This window comes from Sorex araneus, chromosome 2 (genome assembly GCF_027595985.1).
Source record: "Sorex araneus isolate mSorAra2 chromosome 2, mSorAra2.pri, whole genome shotgun sequence".
NCBI classification, from domain to species: Eukaryota; Metazoa; Chordata; class Mammalia; order Eulipotyphla; family Soricidae; genus Sorex; species Sorex araneus.
The window spans coordinates 368,304,167-368,322,355 of record NC_073303.1 but is presented as its reverse complement, the minus strand read 5'-3'; the positions used below and the strand labels follow the sequence as shown (position 1 = coordinate 368,322,355).

Here is an 18,189-nt window from a genome sequence, read left to right as displayed (position 1 = left end):
TCACTGCTAAGCACAAATTTGGAAACATTCATGGAAGTAAAGGGAGAAATCCTGGCTCAAGGACTAAAGGACACAGATAGAAAATTCGCTCTGGCCAACCCGCAAGTCTTCGAGGTGCTTCACGGGTGCGAGGTGAGTGCTGGCCTCCCAGTTCTGGTAAACATGAAAATAAAAGCCGAGGGAAAAAAGGTGAACATCCAATTGATTGGTTCCTATTTTTCTGCCAAGGTGCTCGTTACCAATCTAAATTCTCCAGGTCCTCCTCTGCCTCAGACTGTCCTCCTCTTGTCTCCCTGTCTTTGTCGGGGGGGGGGGGGTATACCCCAGGTTCTAGGCCAGCCTCCAGCAGCTTCTCAAAACCTGTCTCAGCTCCCCTGGTTCTGCTTAGACTGGGTGTTCCAGTGGCAGGGGACTTGGGGACAATGAGATGAGCTTTGCCGGGGTCCAGCTCCGTTTCCCCATGCCCAGTAAGAGGGACAATGAGGATGGACTGTGGGGTTCCTCGAAGTCTTGATCCCTGTCAAAATCAATGGTTCTAGGGCCGGAGTGATAGCACAGCGGGTAGGGCGTTCGCCTTGCACGCGGCCGACCCGGGTTCGATCCCCGGCATCCCATATGGTCCCCCAAGCACCACCAGGAGTAATTCCTGAGTGCAAAGCCAGGAGTAACCCCTGTGCATCGCTGGGTGTGACCCAAAAAGCAAAAAGAAATCAATGGTTCTAGTTCCCTATGAAACAAGTTCATGTGTCAATCTTCTCTGGTCTTTGGGGTGGGTGTAAGCGGGGTGGGGGTGGGGAGTGATCATGGGCCTTAATCCCCAGGAGTAAATCCAATTGTGAGAATTTTTGAAGTTAGTGAGGAGGGCCACGGGGGCAGGCAGGTCTTTGCCGCCCGACCCCCGACCCCATCGGACCTTCTCCACTTCTTTTTTTTGTTTGTTTGTTTTTAGGTCACACCTGGCGATGCATAGGGGTTACTCCTGGCTCTTAACTCAGGAATTACCCCTGGCGGTGCTCAGGGGACCATATGGGACGCTGGGATTAGAACCCGGGTCGGCCGTGTGCAAGGCAAACGCCCTACCCACTGTGCTATCGCTCCAGCCCCCTTCTCCACTTCTTAAACACAGGTGCTGCTCGAAAACCAGCCGGGAAGGCAATGCTGGTTTGCTCTCTTAATCCTAACGTTTGTCACCATCTTCCGGGATCAGTACACTCCCAGGAGTGAAAAGGGGAAACTGATCTCTCCGAGGGGGGCTGTGAGGGAATAAACCAAATGCTGCTTACTTGACCGGTGCCTCAAATACCTGTTTTGGAGTCCACGGAAAAATAGGGCTGGCCCTGGAGAATGCTGTACACGACCCGGGCACTGTTTCCGTAGGTTGGGTCGTCGGCATCGGTGGCTGTCACCTGGATGACAGAGGTCCCTGAGGAGACAGAGAGTGCAAACCTGTTGAGACCAGGAGTTATTGGGGGGGCGGGGGGTGCTTTTGTGAAGGGGCAGTCAGCATGTGCACTGATGTTAGCTTTACTTCCTCAGCAGTGCCCTTTGGGAGGGGAGCTTTTGGCATTTTTATCTTGTACCCTATAGTGGGACTGGAGCGATAGCACAGCGGGTAGGGTGTTTGCCTTGCACATGGTCGACCCAGGTTCGATTCCTTCGTTCCTTTGTCCCTCTCAGAGAGTCCGGCAAGCTACTGAGAGTATCCCACCAGCATGGCAGAGCCTGGCAAGCTACCCGTGGTGTATTCAATATGGCAAAAACAGTAACAACAAGTCTCACGATGGAGACGTTATGGTGCCTGCTCGAGCAAATCGATGAACAATGGGACAACAATGCTATGGTGCAGTGCTACCGTGAGATAGTTACAAACTTTTATGTTTGAATTTCAATCATACAATGATTAAACACACATCCCTCTACCAGTGCACAATCCCCACCACCAATCTCTCTTGTATGCCCCCTCTTCCCAACGCTCCCCCTGCCTCCATGGCAGACCATTTCCCCCATACTCTCTCTCTACTTTGAGGCATTATGGCTTGCAATACAGATACTGAGAGGCTATCACGTTTGGTCCTTTATCCACTCTCAGCACACATCTCCCATCCCGAACGATCCCTCCAACCATCATTGTCTTAGTGCTCCCTTGTCTATTCCATCTGCCTTCTCCCCCAGCTCATGACACAGGCTTCCAACTATGGGGCAATATTCCTGGCCCTTGTGTCTACTGTCCTTGGGTGTCAGTCTCATATTATGTTATTTTACATTGACGATGGACATTATGGGTTCTGTTTTATAATTTATTTGTCGGACTGCAAGTTGTCTTCTGTTATAGATGGAGGTGGGGCAGGTGGTGAGGGGGAACTGTTGTTGGAGAAGCCTGGTGACTGTCCACCTTACCCACTGGTGACATTTCCGGAACGGTGGCGACATAAGGTCCATCCAGGAACTTGGGCTCGTTGTCATTGATATCTTGGATTTTGATGATGAACTCTGACTCGGGCTCCATTGGCCGGCCTGTCCGCCTGTCCAGGGCTTGAGCCCTTAGTGTGTACTGGGCCCTCTCCTCCCTGTCGAGTCTCTGAATGGCATGGATGTCTCCTGTGGTGTCGTCGATGGTAAACACGATGCCTGCGCCTTCTCCGGAGAGGATGTATTTGATGGACCCATCCCCTCTGTCCATGTCTGAATGGAGCTGGAGGGAGAAAGACAAATTTATCACAGATACAAAGACATCTGAAATAAGTGGGTCCTCAGTTGGGCCCAAACTTATGACTTCCTTTATTTATTTATATTTTGCTTTTTGGGTCACATCCAGCGATGCTCAGGGGTCACTCCTGGCTCTGTGCACAGGAATTACTCCTGGTGGTGCTTGGGGGGTCATATGAGATGCCAGGGATTGAACCTGGTTGGCCACTTACAAAGCAAATGCCCTACCCGCTGTACTATCACTCCAGCCCCATGACTTCCTTGTTAACAGGAAAAATTTCCCAACTATTCACATGTTTAGTGTTTGTCCACAAAATATTAGCATGATTCCATCAAGGAGAAAAATTCTAGCTTTACGAACCAGAAAGTTTCTCCACATGACACCCATTATCCTGAACGTCCTACTGTTTTTTGATTCTTAATCCTGAAAGTACGGAAACAGGTGTTCTGGAAAGTTTCACTCTCTAAAGCGAGAAAAGGAGTCCGTCTAATAGAGGAGAACTCAGCATTTCCATCCAGAAGCGGAAAAAGGAGATGCCTAAACATTTTATGGTGTTTGATGTTAAGTGAAGAGTTTTGAATTTCAAGAACTTTATGGTAATTCAAGTTGGATGAAAGCTGATGAAATAGCAAATAAATAACTTACAAAGAAACATAGCAGGGGGAACAATATATGCCCAAAGGCAATTACTATTGAGGCAATTACTGTTAAAGTAATCGAGGTCTGGTCTTCAGTAGGAAGCTTGCCAAGGAGTTGGTGAGAGTTAGGATAGGGGCAAGAACTCCACAAAAGTGGTGGATGAAATTGGTACACCAGGAGGAGGAAAGAGAGCTGAAAGGTAGTCAAGTATATCAGTAATAGTATTGTAAATCACAGGACAAATGTTAGATAGATAGACAGACATATGTATATATATATGCACATATATACACACATATAGATAGATAGATAGATAGATAGATAGGTAGGTAGAGATATATAGATACATATGTGTATAGCATTGTAGCACTGTTGTCCCGTTGTTCATCCATTTGCTTGAGCGGGCACCAGTAATGTCTCCATTGCCAAACTTGTTACTGTTCTTGGCATATCGAATACACCACGGGTAGCTTGCCAGGCTCTGCTGTGCGGGCGGCATAGTCTCGGTAGCTTGCCAGGCTCTCCAAGAGGGGTGGAGGAATCAAACCCGGGTCAGCCATGTGCAAGGCAAATGCCCTACTGGCTGTGCTATACATACATATGTGTATATGTATCTATAACAATGCCTCTCATAGCGGCAGGCTGGTGGGTAGAAGGGATAGGAGGGGAGGGAGCATTGGTGGAGGGAAGTGGACACCAACAAAGGGACTGGTGTTGGAACATTGCATGCCTGAAAACCCAATCATGAATAAGTGTGTAATTTACTAAATAAAATTAAACAAAACAAAACAAAATACCAACAAACATAGATGATGGGCATGAGGCTAGAAACCCTGAGCACTGAGAGGTCTCCAGGACCTCGAGGCCTCTGTTCCAGCGCTTTCGCTCATAGGCTGGAGCTTGCTTCTGTCAGGGTCAGTGTGGACGTTCACTGCTGCTGTTCCTCTGTATGGCAGGAGGGCTCGCTTATGGGGGGGCCAGTTCCTGGGCTTATAGTTGAAGGACTCAAGTGTGTACATGGATGCCTGAGCTTGGAACTAGCTTGTACTTAAGTTCCAAGTTCGTTCCAATATAAAGTAACAGAATGGGAGACTAACACCCAAGGATAACAGTGATAAGGGCCAGGAGGATTCCTCCACGGCTTGGAAGCCGGCCTCACATGCTGGGGGAAAGGCAGCTGAGATAGACAAGGGAACACCAAGCAAAGGATGCTTGGAGGACTCACTCGGGATGGGAGATGCGTGCTGAAAGTAGACTATAGACCAAACATGATGGCCACTTATTACCTGTATTGCAAACTATAACACCTGAAAAGAGAGAGAGAGTAAAAGGGAATGTGCTTGCCACAGAGGCGGTGGGGGGGCTGGGGTGGGGGCTGGGGGAGGGATACTGGGAACATTGGTGGTGGAGAATGGGCACTGGTGGTGGGATGGGTACTCGACCATTGTATGACCAAAAGGTCATCACAAAAGTCTGTAAGTCTGTAATTATAGCTTATGGCGTTTCATTAAAAAATTAAAAAACAAAAACCCAAACCAAGTTTGTTCCAAGCTGTACTTAACAGGACACTTGTACTTCCTGATCCCACTTCATCTCTTTCCATATGACTTAACAATGACTGTCAGAAGGAGACCAGGGATTATTGTCATTTTATCCTTGAAATAAAGTCTGCATCCTTCATTATAGACAGCTATGTGGATGGCAAGTGCTCAGGGTTTGTGTGATCTCTGTGGAGCAACCCTTCTCCGAAGGAGACAAAGCAGAAAGTGGTGCTACTTGGTCATCTAGCCGTGGCTCCCAGGTGGCCTGGGTTTGTCCAGTCTTTGACGACTTCAGTGGAGAGCTTCAGAAAGTTTGGTTTCTGCGACAGACATTCAGGGTTAGAATTCTACTGGGAAGGTCAACGTGTCTGTCCCAGCCACGACGGCATCATGACAAACCAGGTGCCCTTGAGAAATGGATGTTTACAACTCTCAGATTCCTCATACTATAAATGCAGGTAACAATATGAATACTTACTTTGAAGACTTGCCAGGATCGTTAGAAATTAAAGTATGTAAAGCACTCCGCACAGGCTTTCCTATAATAGGAACACTATAAATGGGGCCGATTATGATGATGATAAACGTGCATAGAGAAAAGGGTATTAGCGTGCCCCGTTCTTCCCCGCTCCCTTCAGGCGCCAGGAGAGCAGCAGAGAAGGCAAAGGCAAAGTGTTGGTTTCTCTGTCCTGCACTGGCCGGAGGTGGAGGCTGCTTGACACTTTTGGGAGTGTAATTCGGAGTGTTAATGGTACAAGTCTGAAGAAGACACTGGAAAATATGTTCACAGCATCCTGAGATCACGGTGCACTTGGAGGCTGTGGTCAGCTTTGAGCAGACCTCAGATGGACTCCCAGTTCACCCACTCAGCCAATGATTTTGGCTGGCTAGAGGAAGATGATCGTGTCTTCTCTAGAGAGGGGGACTAAGAGAATAAAGTTGACTGAGAGAAGCTGCAAATTTTTTACTGAAAGCGTTCTATTTAGAGTATGAAGCTCTCATATTTCCTAACTCCATATAATTTTCTGTATTATATATATATTATTATTATTATTACCTCATCCCTATCTCCTAGTTATGCAGTTTAAAAAGCATGCCATTTCGGCATAGAATTTAAAAAGTCATTTTTCGATCTTCTAGAGCTCCCAACTCAGAGGTATGAGTTTGTAGTGACGTGACTCGCAAGTGATCATGGGGTGGGGGTGTTACCGGCACGCTCGCCACCCAGATGAGATCCTGAGCTGCCGCACACGAAACGACCCCTCTGCTCCTTAAAGACTATGATCCGGGAGGTCTTCTAACCCATTTTGGCACCCAGCGGCTTCTTATAGAAATGCATCTAGACTGTGAACTGAGCTAAAATATCAGAAAACCAAAACCATGCGGCCGCTGTTGTGGCCGCGTGAGCTCATATAATCTTCATTCTCAGCAATGGAAAACAAATTATCAAATGATGCCTTTTCAGCAGGTTTGATTGTTGGGGGAAATTTCAAATAATAATAGTGAGTTCTCTGTTGAAATATTGAATGTATTCAAAGTATAGAGAGTAAAGTGAAGACCATTAGCCACTCAGGTGGGGGTGTGGGAGGGGGTTCACGGTGGTGGAACATGTGCACTGGTGAAGGGGTGGGAGTTTAATCATTATATGACTGAGACTTAAACCTGAAAGCTTTGTAACTTTTTTCACGGTGATTCAATTAAAAAAAAGTCATTTTTTCAAACCAGGTAACAAGGGAATGAAAATTATTTTCATTGGGAAATGGGTTTTCATAAAATTGGGCAGTCATAAAACTGGTAAGTAAAGACAGGAATCTCTTTAATGAAAAAAGGCATTTTTAAAAAATGAAACAAGGCATATATATGATGTATAATGAATTATAAAATATTCCTATATGTATGTTCATATATGTTATATACAAGGCATAATTTGTAGGCATGCCACAGGTGACTTTTACTTGGGATAAAATAGATTAAATTAGGGTACGGCAGATTACAGGAAAAAGAAAGAATAGAAGCTAACGTAAAGAATGGGAAAGAGAGGGGCCCACTAAGTAAATGATGCTTGGAGGGCTTGCTCGGGATGGGAGATGTGTGCTGAAAGTAGACTATGGACCAAACATGATGGCCACTTAGTACCTGTATTGCAAACCATAACAGCCAAAAGGAGAGAGAGAGAGCAAAAGGGAGTGTGCCTCTTACATGTTCATCGCAGCACTGTTTAAAATAGCCAGAATTTGGAAAAAACCCAAGTGCCCAAGAACAGATGACTGGTTAAAGAAATTTTGGTACATCTACACAATGGAATACTATGCAGCTGTTAGAAAAGATGAAGTCATGAACTTTGCTTATACATGGATCAACATGGAAAGTATCATGCTAAGTGAAATGAGTCAGTAAGAGAGAGACAGACATAGATGAATTGCACTCATCTGTGGAATATAAAATAATAGAATGGGAGACTAACACCCAAGAATAGTAGAAATAAGGACCAGGAGATTTGCTCCATGACTTGGAAGCCGACCTCACATGCTGGGGGTAAAGGCAGCTCAGATAAAGAAAGGAACACCAAATAAAGTGTGGTTGGAGGACCTGCTCAGGATGGGAGATGCGTGCCAAAAGTAAATTATAGATTGAACACGATGGCCACTCAATACCTCTATTGCAAACCACAATACCCAAATGGAGAGAGGGAACAAAAGGGAATGCCCTGCCACAGAGGCGGGGTGGGGTGGGGGGGAAGGGATTGGGGGTGGGAGGGATACTGGGATCATCAGTGGTGGAAAATAGGCACTGGTGGAGGGATGAGTTCTCGAGCTTTGTATGACCGAAACACAAGCATGAAAATATGTAAATCTATAACTGTACCCTCACGGTGATTTGCTAATTAAAAAGAAAAAGGGAGTGTGTCTGCTACAGAGGTGGGGAGGGGTGGTTGAGGCGGGGGAGATGGGGGGTGGTGGAAGGGATACTGGTGGTGGAGAATGGGCACTGGTGGAGGGATGGGTACTCAATCATTGTATGACTGAAATGTAATCATAAAAGTTTGAAAGTCTGTAACTGTGTCTCATGGTGATTCTTTTAAAAATTAATTAATTAATTAATTTAAAAAAGACCAAAAAATAAAAAAAGAACATACCAAGTATACTGCTTTGAGCTTTTTTATTTATCATCTATAGTGTGTTGCCTAATAAGCAGGTGCCCGCAGAAGACGCTTGCAATGCTGCAGAGGCTACTCGGGAATTCACCGCTCCGGGGAAGGTTGTTTCCAGGCTCGGGTCCCACCTGGCCCACCTGACCCATGTCAAATGGGGTGTGGCCGACTCTCAAAGCTACCGTGTTTGCTTCTGTGAGTATTGAAAGACATTCTTGAGGTTCGTGGAGTCAGAAACATGTGGATTTCATCTTCCTGTGGGCCCTCAAGTGTAGTAAATGTTCAGTAGAGTTTTGCTAAAAGAATGGTGTAAGGGGTCTAATGAGGGTTAACACTTTTTGTGAAATCATGGCCCGTGTGCTGGTAAAGAATCTGCAAGCATCTCTCTCTCTCTCTCTCCCTCTCTCTCTCTCTCTCTCTCTCTTTCTCTCTCTCTCTCTCTCTCTCTCTCTCTCTCTCTCTGTGTGTGTAAGAAGAAAATGGGAAGGGGAGGGAAAGGAAGACAGACTGTGAGGTTATCAGAAGACAAACAGGAGAGACGTCTAATGAACAGGTAGAGTTTCAGGCCTGCTGGGGCTGGATGTGCTTACACAGACCTGAGTTCTGAGGGGTGCAATGCTATCAGTTCAGCATCGCGCGAGGAAACCAGACACGAAGCAGTCATTCTAGCAGAGAAGTTAATAGGGAAACCTCAGAAGGGGTCCCTGAGGGAGCAGAGATATTAATTAGCTCTAGGAAGCTGCAGGCGCCCCTCGGGCTGGGTTTGTAGAAGACGCTGGGCTGCTGGAGTTTGAAGTCTGGAGGAGTCTGGCCTGAAAGCCCTGAGGAGGGAGTGGTGGGAAGTCGGGAGCTCAGAGGAGGCTCCCTGGGCCCGGCTCTGAGAAGGCAGTGCTCCCCTGGTGCTGATAACCTTAGGGCTCTGTGGAGGCTGGTCAGAAATGCAGAAAGAAGCCAAATACCGGAGCTCTTGTTGGCCCCGTCAAGGGACCAGGGCCCCTTCTTCTTTATTTTTTTTCTTTTTTGGGTCACACCCAGCATTGCTCAGGGGTTACTCCTGGCTCTGCACTCAGCAATCACTCCTGGAAGTGCTTGGGGAACCATAGGGGATGCTGGGAATCGAACCCGGGTCGGCCGCGTGCAAGGCAAACGCCCTCTCCGCTGTGCTATCGCTCCAGCCCCAAGTGCCCCTTCTTCCTCCTCTTGCATCTGGTTCTCCCTCGCTACCATCTCACTCCCTTTCCCCAAGGGGAGGTTGTTGTAAAAAGACAAACTGAGGCTTGCAGGGTCCCTGCCCCAGTGCCACCAGGTGGAGTGGACGCAGAGAAAGACGAAGGCCCAACCGAGAGACGCGGGAACGCACACTTTGGGTCCACAAACCAGAGAAAATACATCTGGTCACGAGACTTGCCAAGGAGACATTAACAGCTTCTCTCTCTGTCACTCAACACACTGGCAGTTTAATGGAAACGTGTGCCGTATTTCTCCACACTGAGTTCCGCTCACACGGACTGAGCCGCGGCGACCGCAAAGAAGGAAAGGAGCATCTGGATGCACTATTTCCGTCTGGAGTGGGAGGACGCACCCCCCGCCTCCCCAAGATCCTAGACAAAATAAGGCAGGTGGATATTCCACCTCACCCACTTTTTTTTTTTTTTTTAGTTCAGAAGGTCTACTGAAGAAGTAATGGCAAGTAAACGCAGATTAAGAAAAATCTCAGTCGATTGAGGATTTTCCAAACCAGAGTGATTTTCACTCTTTTTTTGTCACCTTTCACAGTGTCTCGCCCGGCTCAGGGAGCGCAGTAAGTGAGTGCAGTCGGCGGTTCGCCAGCTTCTGTGTAGCTGTTAACCTCAGCATGACTTGGAACCGGGCACCACCACCACCACCACCACCACCCCACCACCACCACCGGCTGCCTGCGCCAGCCCCGCTCTTTGCGATATGTCAATAGAATCTAGCTCCAGCCTCCCTGCCCGGCCGGGAAAGCCCAGTGTGGATTTTATAAGGCCATACCAATTACAGCTGATAATTGTTGCCACACTCCTCTCTGAGATAAGTAAATACCCGCTGGCTCTCCAAACAGACATCTCCCAGGGCTCAAGGTGACAGCTGAGTGTCCCCGGGGGAAAGGAATGAAAGGCAGGTGGATTCTCTTTCGGAAGGAAGGAAAGGGGGCAAGTGTCTGGGCCTGTGAGCGTGAAATAATCTCCACGCGGGACGAATGTCCCCAATTCAGGTGGAAACGTGCCCTGGACGCTGGGGCTGGGCTGGACAGCTGGTTCCCGGGCACCACAGAGGCCAGGATGCGGTCAGCCTCCGTCCCGGTCCTGGAGCTCTCGGGGCCAAGCGGGAGCCGTGGCGGTGCAGCGGGCCAGGGAGAGAGACACCCGCGGCGCCAGTGTCGGATTTTAGTGTGCGTTTCCATCTGGGCTGCTCCTGCTGCCGTCTGTGCAACTGCGGCAACACACAACCTCCGCGAGCCAAGTCCTGAGGCTGTTACTGAGCGCGTGAATCACACTCAACCTCCCAGCACGGCCGGGTGGAATGATCTGCTCCAGGCGGACGCCCTGGCGCCACTCTCCCCGCTCTCGCGCGACCCACTCTGCGTCTGTGCGGGCCTAGACTCTGGCCTGGGACTGGAGAGCTGCAGGGAAGGTGGGGAGCAGAGAAAGCGCTAAAGGAAGGCACACAGAGCAGCTACTGATGCTAACACACTGCCTTAAATGGACTGTAGCTGCGTAGCCACTTCAGCAATTTAGCCAGACACACCCTTCCTTCCTTCCTTCCTTCCTTTCTTCCTTCCTTCCTTCCTTCCTTCCTTCCTTCCTTCCTTCCTTCCTTCCTTCCTTCCTTCCTTCCTTCCTTCCTTCCTTCCTTCCTTCCTCCCTCCCTCCCTTCCTTCCTTCCTTCCTGCCTTCCTTCCTCCCTCCCTTCTTTCCTTCCTTCCTTCCCTCCATTTTTTTGGCTCAAACCCTTCCTTCCTTCCTTCCTTCCTTCCTTCCTTCCTTCCTTCCTTCCTTCCTTCCTTCCTTCCTTCCTTCCTTCCTTCCTTCCTTCCTCCCTTCCTCCCTTCCTTCTTTCCTTCCTTCCTTCCCTCCATTTTTTTGGCTCAAACCCACCCTTCCTTCCTCCCTTCCTCCCTTCCTTCCTTCCTTCCTTCCTTCCTTCCTTCCTTCCTTCCTTCCTTCCTTCCTTCCTTCCTTCCTTCCTTCCTTCCTTCCTTCCTTCCTTCCTTCCTTCCTTCCTCTCTCTTCCTCCCTTCCTTCTTTCCTTCCTTCCTTCCTTCCTTCCTTCCTTCCTTCCTTCCTTCCTTCCTTCCTTCCTTCCTTCCTTCCTTCCTTCCCTCCATTATTTTTTTTTTTTTTGGCTCAAACCCGTCTGTGCTTAGGATTTTCTTCTGTGCCCAGAGATCACTCCTGGGAAAGGCTTGGGGGACCCTATGGAGCGTCCGGGATTGAATTTGGTCAGCTGCGTATAAGACAGACAGTCCTGTCCACAGAACGATCTCTCTAACCCCATTAGCCAAAATATTCATACCATCGCTAGTTGGAAGGAATCTTTTACAAATACTAAGTAGCTAGAAGGCTTTGAAGTTCTGCATAGGGGGAAGGAATATTCCTCTAGAAAATGCCTTTTGGGTGAAGGCCCTGGGGAACTTGAGTGGAATTTAAGAGGCAAGGTGACAGCGTGTCCTGGGAAGACCAGGTGTCCTTCTGGGGTGGGAGCACACGTGCACCAGGACCCACAAGGGGACCGAGGTCGGGTGGGATCAGAACTGGGTCACACGCGAGGGCTGGATCAGAGAAGAGGACGATCCAATTTTGGAAGCACTGGGGCCCCCCAGGGCATCGCCGTCCGCACCAGGGGGGAGACGGGCTGGAAAGGGCACCGCAGCGGGGGCAGTGTCCTGAGCCCCCGGGAGGACGGGAAGACCCTCTCCAAGGAGACGAGGCACTCCTGCTTGGTTGATCTAATCATGGAGAAGAGAGCGACAGCAGGAATGACATTCTGGAGAGGACGTGGCAAATCTGAGGGACTGGCAGAGAGAGCGACAGGCTGTGATGAATGGCTGTGCATGAAGGGAGGAGAAAGAGAGAAGGAAAGTCAGAGAGAACTGAGAGGGTTGAGGATCAGAGGGCGGCGGCTGCGTTGCTTTCCTGGTTATTTGCCTTTTGAACTTTTCCGTTTGGGACCACCCTCAGCAGGGCTCACAGTTTACTCCTGGTTCTGTGCTCAGGAGTCACCCTGGCAGGGATCGGGGGGGCCCTATGGGGTGTTGGGAATCGAACCCAGGTCAGCATGGAAGGCAAATGCTCTGGTCCAGCTGCACCAAGTGCCTGTAGTTTTGAGCTGCTGTCACTGTCATCCCATTGCTCATCGTTTTGCTCGAGTGGGCACTAGTAACGTCTTCATTGTGACACTTGTTGTTACTGTTTTTGGCATGTCAAATATGCCATGGGAAGCTTGCCAGGCTCAGCTGTGCGGGCGAGATACTCTCGGTATCTTGCCGGGCTCTCCGAGAGGGGTGGAGGAATCAAACCCGGGTTGGCCGCATGCAAGGCAAACGCCCTACCCACTGTGCTATTGCTCCAGCCTGCCCCATAATAGACTCCCTACACTGCTGGTGCTGGTACTGTGAAAACGGCAGCTATCCTGTCACTCCTGCTGCTACTTCTCAGGTTACGGCTACGACTACGCTACTCCTAGAGACGAATGTTTATTAAGATCGTACTCTGGACCAGGCACTGTGTTTAAGCCCCTGACATATGTTAGGTTCTTTAAATCATAACTATACCATGTTGGACTCAAACATTAAACATGTTTCTGAGCACAGTCCATGTGGCAGGTACAGCCTGAGCCCTGGGAGAGAATGTGGAAGCCACAACCTTCCCTGAGTGAGTTTGCAATTTTGCAATCTAGTCTCGGGCTCCTGGAACGATAGCACAGTGGGTAGGGCATTTGCCTTGCATGCAGCCGACCCAGGTTCGATTCTTCCGTCCCTCTCAGAGAGCCTGGCAAGCTACCGAGAGTATCCCGCCTGCATGGCAGAGCCTGGCAAGCTACCCGTGACGTATTCGGTATCTCCAAAACAGAAACAAGTCTCACAATGGAGACGCTACTGGTTTCTGCTCGAGCAAATCGATGAGTAATGGGATGACAGTGATACAGTGATACAGTCTCAGACTCCAAACAGTGCTCATGTCCAGAGGAGAACATGGAGGTTCTGACTTGAACCATGAAAAAAAAATGAATGGCGGTGAGCATGAACCCAAAAGAAGGGTCCCAGAAGCCAAGATGCAGATCATGGAGGCATACGAAAAAAAAGCCAGGGATGGGCACTTTATTTTGGGGAACAATATGCAAAACTTGGCAGATGTGAGGAAGTGCTAGGAGGTCGTGTCTCTGGAGCGGGTAAAGGAGAAAGTGGCATCGGCAGGGAAGCTGGCGGGGTCAGAGGGGACCAGCCTTGTTAGCTGTGCACAGGGATGATTCAGAGGACAAGGAAGACACGGAGGGTTGGACACAGAGGGACCTGGCTTGACCTCCAGTTAAGAGACAAGGAGAGAATAGACTGGAAGCAAGTCTCGCCGGGAACAAGGAGACCAGTGAGGAGTTTTGTATATGCCTGTGTGTGTGTGTGTGTGTGTGTGTGTGTGTGTGTGTGTGTGTTTGTGTGTGTGTAGTGGTAGGACTGGAGATGAGAGAAGAGAGAGACCAGGTACTGATATGGGCATAGAATTTGACAGAGTTTGCAGGAGAGAGCATGCTAGGGGGAGAGAGGCAAGAGAAAGGGAGGGGAGGCTGAACCCTGGCGTTAGGCATGGGGAGATGGCGTGCAAAGGCAAGAAGGAAGCTGACTCAGTTTGGGAGGAGAAACCACTTCACCCGATCCGCTACCTTTGGGGGAGGCACTGGGCAGAAATATGGAGTTCTCAGCAGCACGGAGGGTCTCCGTGCCCAGAGCACAGGGAGTGGAGAGAGCCAGAGAAGGAGGCTGCGGTCGATGGGTGTAGGGGTGGTGACGGAACCGCAGGGACGGCGAGTGAGCAGAGGGAAGCTTACAGGCCACCCACAACTGGGGTGTGTTGGATCAGCAAAGAGGCTGAGCAGGATAGGGGAAGCATGTGAAAGGGAAGGTCATGGAGCTGAGAGGGGAAACTGAGTCAGGGGCAAGAAAGCAGTCGTCAGTGTCCAAGGTAGGGGCTGGTGATAGGTCCACAGAGGGAACCCTGGGTCTAGGAGTAGGTTGGTGCTGAGGGCCCTGAAATCACAGCCGAGTGCCGAGGCAGGGAGACGCATTAGATGCTGAGCTAAGAAGTGCTGGGCGCAAGGCTAGGGCTTTAATGGACGCTGCTCTTGAGAAAACGTCACTTCCCGTTCAGCACGGATGGAGTCAGGGCTAAGGGGGCATAGTGACCCCTCCAAAGCCATGCAAAACCATCGGGAGCGTTGGGTTCCGCTCTTAGCTTCTGTGCTAAGCAAGTGTTCAAGTTATCATCTGAATGAATAATTTATTTTCTAATTAGCTCTTTGTTTCCCGTTTTGCTCACTTGGTTGCTTTCACAAAATGGTCTCTGATTAACAGCCGAATAAAGTAAACACGGGAGAAAGCCAGGATGGAGAAGCGAAACGATGATAGATAAATCAAGGGAGTTCAAGTATAAAGTTTATGAATATATTCATTGATTGTCTCCAACTGTCCTAAAGCACCGACTGGGATCCTCTGAAATGAATAATGCTGTATTCTCCACCCTGCCCGCCTTGCCTCGCCCATCATTAGATTTAGACCTCAGGCAATACCTGTAGAAATGCCTTGGGGGGTTGGGGGTGTGTGTGGAGGGGATAGATCCAACCAACAACAAAGAAACCCTCCAGCGCTAGCTGGCTCTCCCTTTGCATTTTGGCATTTCTTTCTCCACCCCCTTGTCCCTCAAAGCTGGTGCCTCTGGGGGCCGGCAGAGAAGCCACCAGGCTCCAAGGCAATTTTCTCCAAACTCCAATTCCTCTATTTCCCTACTCAGAACAGAGGCTCAGAACGAGGGGAGAACCCTCTCCGACTGGTATCTGACAAAGTAGAAATAAAATTTCAACTAGGTGCGAAGTAAGATATCACCCATGACAACTGTGTTCAGGCTGGGGGGGGGGCAGGGAGGGCCCCCTGGCAGCCCACTCCGTGTCTCGTTCCATTTCCATACCCAACACCGGGCACTGTCACTCCCCTGCTGTCCTTACCTTGCCGACATACAAAGGGTCGGTTCCCGTGTACTCTTCCAGAACGAAAAACTGGTTCCAAACCCAGCTCCTCTTGGTTCTCGAGTGTGCCAGGGGCTTGTCTGACAGGAGCGCTTCCAAGCTGCCGAGCGGGGTCGGGGTGCCGGAGAGAACGGCCGTGGTAAGATCCATCAAGCCCCAGAAACACAAGGACATGCCAAGTGTCAGCCAGCTCTTTGCATTGCTCATTCTACCAGAAATCCACGTGGGATGCCAGGTTTTCAGAAAGGAACGGACGGGGCGATCTAGCTGCTGGCACTGGGCGTCTTCTCCAAATGAAAACAAAACAAAACAAACTCGGGGAATCGGGTCCTTAGGTGGCCCCAAGGGGATTCTGAGTCAAGTCGATCTCTTGAAGTTCACTTCCTGTCAAGTTAAGGAAAACAGTGTGTGATGGCAGGTTCTTTGCGGTGGGCTTCTAGCAAGTTCTTAAGAAACGTCAGTAAATATTCCACTCAATGAGTTAAAGAGTCATAACATGCTTTAGAAATGTTGGCGGAGCCAAAACATTTTGATGAAACAGAAGACAACCTCTCACGCTCTCATCAATTCCAAACCTTTGCCTATGGATTTCAGCAGAACTAAAACTAGTAAATAAATTTCTCCTCCCCTGGCAAAGAAGCTGAAGGGTTATGTTATATTATTGATTGGTTCGAATTCATAGCATGCTCTTGGAAATATTTATGATGAGACAGACTCCCGAACTCTTAAAAACAGCATTTCATTTCCAAAAGTTACAGCTAATAACTAATATTTTCATTAGCTCAACTGCTTTTCTTGGCTTGCTTAATAAAACAAAAGTACACACTGTTTTTTTTTGTTTCCCACAGTGATCTTGTGCCTCCCCGCCTGTTACTGATAATAGGAGGGGTCTGGGGCTTCGTTTGTAAGCAGCCATGAATCACTTTTGACTTCAATCATTCTCTGAGCTCACTGCAGCATTTGAGCTTCACACTCTACTGCTTCAGCGCTGAAGTACTGATAGGGGCTGTCACTGTGACCTTTCTAGGACTCGAGCCATCAGTTAATCATGATATCATTCACAGCTGAATTTTAAGTGCTATTAGTGACATGCTTCCAGAGTCAAGCTAAGAGAGTCCAGCCAACATTCTCCCCCTCCCTCTGCCCCAATCTGAGAGACTTGGGCAAAGGGATGTAGACTTCAACCTGGGGACACGGTTTTATAAATCAGAGCAACATCTTAGGTTGTTCTGAAGTCAGATTAGCTGGTGACCTCACTCCTGCTGATGACCTCATCAACCTTTTCTTGCTTGACTTTCACCGAGTTTAATGAAGTTCACAGTGCGCATGGCCCTCTAACAATTGAAATGTCTGCTCTGGACTTAATATTTTGATAGTTAATGTGGAGAACCTCTGACATTCTCTCAGAACAAATTTGGGGGCTTCAGACTCATGCAGTTAAAAGTTATTTTATATCTACAAGCAGTTTAAAATTAGATGAACCAATGCTCATCTGTAGGCATAAAAAGTGTAGGATATCATTGGTTTGTCCTTTCTCCCTTGCCACAGAGTTTGGGTTTATCTGGTAATAATTTCTAAACATTTTAAGATAACATCTGTATGTCCTGTTCTCCTTGCCACAAGGAGCTTAGGTGTATTGGGTCACACCCATCAAAGTGCGCCCGAGTTACTCTCATTCCTTTGTCTATCTGTAACCACTTCTCTATGCTCTCTTCCCCTACCAGTTAGTCAGCTTTCCCTCTAATCAGACTCTGTTAATTTGTAAGGTCAGACCTTGCTAGGACAGTGAACTTGTATTGTAAGTTAATATTGCCTTGCTCCTCTCCTTGTGTCTTTTGAATAGTTTACTTTAAAACAATGTCCTTTTTGTGTGGACAAAGAAAGAGAGTTGTTATGCTTTGGAACATGGGATTTAATTGGCTTCAAATAGTATTCACTCCCGGGCATCTGCTTTCTCGACTTAAGCCTCAGCTGCCCTTACTTCCTAGCACCCCCAAAAGAAGGGTCCCGATGAGGGACAGGATGGACCCAGGGCAAGTGGTGAGTTATGTGCTACCCTGGCATCGAGATGGGCCTGGCCAAAGTGCCTAATGTTAAGAGTGCCTATATATTAAGTGCCTATATGTTAAGAGCTTGGTCATGGACATGTCATGTCATGATCCAAAAGTAACGACGAGACTAGGACCCTACTAGGGATAGGAAAGACTAATCTGGCCTGAGCACTGTAGTCTGAGATCGAGATGACCCCAGGAGAGCAATTCTATAAGCTTAATGCATCTCTTGCTATGTCCATACAAAATGATTAATATTATGAATACTTATATGTTAGTTGGACAAGGAGAGGAGAAACACACCCATGGGATTCCGCTCTTGGGTGGGTGTCCTGCTGAAAGAGAATCTGTCCTAGAAGCAGCATCCCCTGAGGGAAAGAATTCTACCCCTATTGATTGTGACCATACCTATGTGTAAGCCCCGACCCCTCATGCTGGGGAATTTAACTAGGCTATAAGAGTGGGCTGGGGGCCAGTCCCAGAGCCAGATCTGGAGAAGCTAGATCAAGATCCAGATCCAGAGGAGAAGAAGAATGAAGTAGCATGGGGGAGGAAGAAGCAGGCAGAGAATCAGAGGAGAATGGAGATGGGAATGGAATAAACTGCAACTGAGACCAACCAGCCTGGCTCCGTTCCTTCCTTCCTTTGCCTGCCTCATCATCGCCATCAATCTCCCCAGGGTAGGGGAAGCAGCTGGAGACTACCAAATGCGGGTGGCGGGAGAGATAGAGTGCTGCTGCCCTGTGCCCCACGTGGCCCCCTTTCCTTCCTTTTGTGTGTGTTTACACATAAAGCACTGGATTAAAACAAATGCAAGAGGAGCTGGGAAGAAAGTGCAGTGGATAG

The 18,189-nt window shown here is 48.7% G+C and overlaps 1 protein-coding gene across 2 annotated transcripts in view; it reads right to left on the bottom strand.

Moving 5' to 3' along the window:
• The window catches only part of CDH20 (cadherin 20), a 239,990-nt gene that overhangs the window by 48,069 nt on the left and 173,732 nt on the right, over positions 1-18,189 (bottom strand). For both annotated transcript variants that reach the window (XM_055125038.1, XM_055125039.1), the window contains exons 2-4: positions 15,272-15,676; positions 2,398-2,692; positions 1,304-1,423 (exon numbers count right to left, since the gene is read on the bottom strand). In XM_055125038.1, coding sequence (XP_054981013.1) covers positions 1,304-1,423; positions 2,398-2,692; positions 15,272-15,499 — 643 coding nt within the window. In that variant the 5' untranslated portion in view covers positions 15,500-15,676. The remainder of the gene's footprint in view (positions 1-1,303; positions 1,424-2,397; positions 2,693-15,271; positions 15,677-18,189) is intronic.